Source organism: Echinops telfairi, unplaced genomic scaffold, assembly GCF_000313985.2.
Source record: "Echinops telfairi isolate 266 unplaced genomic scaffold, ASM31398v2 ScPeMD7_21;HRSCAF=78, whole genome shotgun sequence".
Lineage (NCBI taxonomy): Eukaryota > Metazoa > Chordata > Mammalia > Afrosoricida > Tenrecidae > Echinops > Echinops telfairi.
Window position 1 is genome coordinate 14050638 of NW_022103918.1, and position 5686 is coordinate 14056323.

The 5686-nt window shown below is 39.0% G+C and overlaps 1 protein-coding gene across 2 annotated transcripts in view; it reads right to left on the reverse strand.

Moving 5' to 3' along the window:
- TM7SF3 (transmembrane 7 superfamily member 3) overlaps positions 1-5686 on the reverse strand; it is a 45301-nt gene that overhangs the window by 12703 nt on the left and 26912 nt on the right. For both annotated transcript variants that reach the window (XM_045288474.1, XM_045288475.1), the window contains one exon: positions 2015-2192. In XM_045288474.1, coding sequence (XP_045144409.1) covers positions 2015-2192 — 178 coding nt within the window. The remainder of the gene's footprint in view (positions 1-2014; positions 2193-5686) is intronic.

Here is a 5686-nt window from a genome sequence, read left to right on the forward strand (position 1 = left end):
GAAACTATTAAATTGAGACCCCTGATGATTCCTACTACCTGGAAACTATCCTGTTAAGGAATTCTTCTCAATATTTCTAAGTATATTGATGGTTCTGGGTAAGACTGGTATGGGGTGGGGAACAGAGCTTATCTTTAAGATGTCCATAGTACAATGACAGGATTTGCTTTACAATAATGCAGTAATAAAGGGAGATGGAGACTCAGAGAAGGTGGCAGTACAGCCAAAGCAAGAGTCAAGACTTGTTGAGGATGAGTGATGGGTATATGGGAGTTCATTGATGTTTGAAAAATTCAAAACCATGGCAAATCACCTGGAAAATACCTCTTTAAAGTGTCAAAAGATCAAGGTGTCACTTTGGAAACTAAGGTGTACGTGGTCCGAGCCATGGGATTTTCAATCACCTCATCTGCATAGGAAAGCTGGACAATGAATACGGAAGATTAAAGAGCTGGTGCCTTTGGATAGTGGTGTTGATGAAGAATAGTAAATATCCCGTGGGCGCCAGAATAATGAACAATTCTGTCTTGGGAGAAGGACAGCCAGAGTGATCCTGAGAAGTCAGTCACTTACTCTCATGGACTGCGGACATGGAATTTCTCAGAATCACTAGCAAAAGGGCCTCTATGAATTTGTTGAAAAATAATAGCCCTGATTAAACTATGGAACTGTATAATGTGTGGAGTATGTGCCAATAAAACTGTTTTAAAAAATAAGAAAAGAAAAAAGATTCTGTATTGGACTGCTAGCTGCAAGGTCAGCAGTTAGAGACCACCAGCTGCTGTGCAGGAGAAAGACAAGTCTTTCTACCCTTGTAAAGAGTTACAGTCTTGGAAACCCACATGGGCAGTTCTACCCTGTTCTACGGGGTTGATAAACAGTGGAATCAGCAGAGTTGAGTTGTTTAACTCCTTAGAAACAAGCATAAAAACATAAGTTCTAAAAAACAAAGACACCTGTACAATCGTACATGAAAAATTCTAACAAACCTGCTACAGCTCAAAGTAAGTCATAAGGCTTCCAGGGAGTTCAGATGAAGAAACCATGAGACATACAAGGAGGGTCAAAAGGCTCATGAAAAACAGAGTTAGGATAACAGAATTTTTGCATGAACTTTTCAAGCTCCCTCAGGTAATTAAATACGAAACACTGAGAAAAACTAGAATTTGTAGGGTATAATAAATGTGTGTAAACACATACATATTTTTAGTTCCATGTGATATATATATATATATATATATATACAATATATAGGTATATATGTATAAATACATAGATACATACCCCAAATTATCACTTTTCTAAGAATACAGCCCCCTTCCCCCTAGGGGGAGGAACAACAGAAACTGTAGGGGAAGGGAGACAACGGTCGGTGTAAGATGAAGATAATAATAATTTATAATTTACCAATGGGTCCCGAGGTGAGTGGGGGTACGGATGGGGGGAGAAGGGGCTGATGCCAAGGACTCAAACAGAAAGTAAATGTTTAGAAAATAAAGATGGCGACATACGTACAAATATGCTTGATTCAATTGATGTATGGATTGTTAGAAGCTGTAAGAGGCCCCAATAAAATGCTCTTAAAAAAAAAAGGATAGAGCCCCAAAAGATTAAAAATTCCGCATTCTGCTTATTTCAGACCTGTAATGAATTTTCGTCCTAAGATATAATCATTACACCCAAATTATGGAGGACACTGGAATCATGGTTTTCAAATGAACATTTGGTGGTGAGTTCCAGCAAGTACAAGCATAATCATCAAAATGGGAAAGTCTCCCAACCTAGGAAAAGCAGAATAAGGGTGGAGATACTGTCTGGTTTGTTCACTGCTATGACCCCAGTATCTAAAAAATGGAATTACGTATGGGGCTAAAACATTTAGATACAAGGACGAATGACTAAAAAGCAGAGCAAAACCATTTTGAATAGTTTTAAGTTCTCTGCTAGTTGATATATATATATATATTCAAAACCAAAGAAAAAACCTTTTCAACATGTAAATCCATAGACTTACCAAAAGAAGAGCAACTGTCCTGAGTTGTCTTAAAGCTGCACGCGTAAGTGTGAGCAGGAACATAAGCCGCAGATGTGTTCAGAAGTGGGTCCCGAACAATGACATTATAAATCACACCTTGTACCCAGAGAGAGGAGAAGTAAACACTTGTCTTCTCATTAGCTGTGAGGGTAGCCACCTGACGACATAATAATAATGTGTGATTAGTATATAATTTTTTTTAAAAATGATTGTTTTGATTCCATGTGACATTTTATTATAATACACACCAATCCATTAAGTTTTGTAGAAGGGCCATCCCATACAGTCTGTGTATAATAACATGAACAAGATTTTACACAAAAGTTTTTATACGGTGTCAAATGTTAACTGAAGTAGATGATAGGTCACAATGTAAAGCTAGTTAGGACAAGGTCATGTTTTCGCTCTCAGTTGCTAAACTGTAAGCAGCATCTGTGCAGGAGCTGGATTTATCTTGCTCACTCCTCTTTTCTGACTTCTCATTCAAAGGTTTTTTCAGATAGTAACATATATAACACAAGAGACAGATGCCCTATATAACCACAATAAATAGTTCCTACTAATATGAGCAAAGTAAAATATCAGAGTTTCAGAAATTATGAACCTTCTAGAATACTTCCACAGTTTCAAATTATCCTGTCGAACCACTTTGAAGTTATTACTACTAAGGCATTTTACTTCTAAATAACTCTTGTGCACATCCTAAATCCATGTTTTTCCAAAGTTAATGTGCCTGGGGGATATCATAAAATGAAGTTTTATAGTTTTGTAGTTTTTTATATATTTTGTAGTTCTGATGTGATACCTGAGACTCTGGTTTTATAACAAGATTCTTATGTCAATACCCTTCATCCATTTTCCACACTTTGGGTAGCAAGATACTAAACATATAGCTGTTATTTTATAAATGCCCTGGCTGATCTAAGAAAATTAACAGTAATTTCTTATTACCTATCATGTGCTATTCAAAAATTTCCAAAGGCTTTGACCGCTTTTAGCCAAGTTCTTGGCCAGCAGCCAACTAAGCACGTTTCCGTAGGCTTTCCGTCTCTGTGCACCTGAAGCAGACCTTCTGTCACTCTCTCTTTTAAAATGTGTGAGTTTTACATAAAGAGCGATTGTACATTAAGAACACGTCCCAGTCCGGGCCAGATCAAGTCCATAAGTCTGATATTAGCCCAGATGTCCGATACCAGTCTGTATATTCCTCTTCAGACTCATGCAGCACATGCAATGACGCCGAATGCAGGAAGATCACAAGCCAGTGGGTGGAAAATCTCGTGGATCCAGTCATGGTGGAAGCATCTGGAAGCTGGCATGGGTCTCCGCATCGCTCCTCCAGCTGCAGGGCTCTAGCTCTATCAGCGCAACCCATCACTCTCATCTACTCCACCGTCCAGCAACACAGTGATTTCTGAGATTAAATCCAATGTCTTAGAGAATATTCCACAATCAGAATGTGTTACCCAATCATTTTTAAGGTGTCCAACTTGGTCCTTTATCACCTCTATTTCTTATACACAGGAAACCTCAACAGACTGAACTTAAGTTAAGCATTTTTGTAAGAATACTCCATAGACGGCAGTAGTGATCTCAAGCTGTATTACATAGTAGGCACATAAAGCACACTGATCCACTTGGACAAAGTGAAGAGCCCCAGATCACATCCACCTTAAAGTCATTTTTCTTTTCTCTTTACAGGAAATTAAAATCAATCTGGGGGGTGATCCTTAGGTACCCTGGGACAATCCAGTTTCTCAATAATCTTTCACCTGATGAGGAATGCCTGAATTACTTCAGGGAGGGTCACAAAATACAGATTTCCTAGCTCTATTACGCTGTCTGGACGTATTGGCTGGCACCTGAAACCCCAACAAATGAACTAGAAAGACATAGAAGAGAAGGGTTCTTAACAGCGAACAAGACCATCGTACAAAAAAACAATTGGATTCCTCGACTCTTACAAGGAGAACTCCACAAAGGAAATCAAGGAAACAAAACCAATACCATTTCTTCTTCTTTAAAAAAAAAAAAAAATCATTTTATTGGGGGCTCACCAAGACCATTTCTAATGACCCTACAAAGCCCTGGTGGTGTAGTGGGCTATGTGCTCAGAAATTCACAACCTGCTGCTGCTCTGGGGCCTAAGAAGAGGTTTTCTACTGCTTTGAAGCGTTCCAGTCTCAGAAGCCCTACCTGGCAGTTCCACCCTGTACTGGAGGGTGGCTGTGAGTCGGAATCAACTCGACAGCAGTGGCTAACAAAAGGATCGAAGACCTTTAGATAAAGCACTTGGTTAGATTTAGGACTAAATCTACCCAGGAATATAAAAGGCGTATACATGAAAAATATATATAAAACACTACTGCAAGGAACCAAAAGAGAACTACATAAATGGAGGAATATACCATGGTCATGGACTGAGATACTCAACATTATAAAAATATCAATACTACCTACAATGCTCTATAAATACAATGCAATCCCATTTCAAATTCCAACATCACTCTTTAATGAAATGGAAAAACTAGTTTCCTGTTTTATATGGAAAGAAGACCTGAAAAGCTAAAGCATTTGTGAAGAGAGAGAACAAAGTAGAAGGCTTCACCCTCCTGGACCTCAGAATTTGCGATACACTCACAGTAATCAAAGCTGCCTGCATGGAGTGGAGACCCGAAGCCCATCTGTAGACAATTGGACATACCCCCACAGAAGGGTTATAAGAAAGGATGACTCAACCAAGGTGCAGTATAGCACCAATGAAACACACATCATTCCTCTAGTCCCTGAATGCTTCCTCCCTCTACTACCATGACCCAGTTCTACCTCACAAATCTGGCTAGACTGGAGAACACACATTGGTACAGATAAGACCTCTTGACACATAGAACTGGAAAAGTGGTGAGAGTAGCAGTAACATGAGGGTATGGGCATGGTCTGGGAGGGGGAAGGGTGAGAAAGGGGGAACCCATCACAAGATTGGATACATAGTTCCACCCCTCTGAAGGGGCCAAATAACAGAAATGTGGGTGAAGGGAGACAACGGACAGTGTAAGATATGAAATAATAATAACAATTGATCAAGGATAGGAGGGCAGGAGGGAGGGGAAAAAAGAGGAGCTTATACCAAGGGCTCAAGAAGAAATGCTTTGGAAATGATGATGGCCACAAATGTACAAATATGCTTGATACAATTGATGCATGGAATGTTATAAGAGCTGTTAAGTGCCCCCAATAAAATGACTTTAAAAAGCAAACAAACTACCTGGCACTGGCTACAACTACATGTACTAGACCAATGGAATAGAACTGAGAACTCAAAAGGAAGTCCATGGGGCTCTGGACAGCTTAAATTGTAGCCCAATCGAGGAGAGAGGCTCTATAACAAATGATATTGACAAACTGGATGTCCATTACATAAAAATGAAACTGGATCCATACTTCACACTAGACACAAACACAGAGAGAAAAAATACTAATTCACAGTGGATTAAAGACTTAACTGTACAGTTCCTAGAAGATAACATGGATAGCGTAAAAAACATAAGTAAAACTGTACAAATAACAGAAGATAAAACTAGTTAAGGGGACTTCCTAAAATTAAACACTTTTGCTTATCAAAAGACTTTCCCAAGAACAAAAACAAACTAC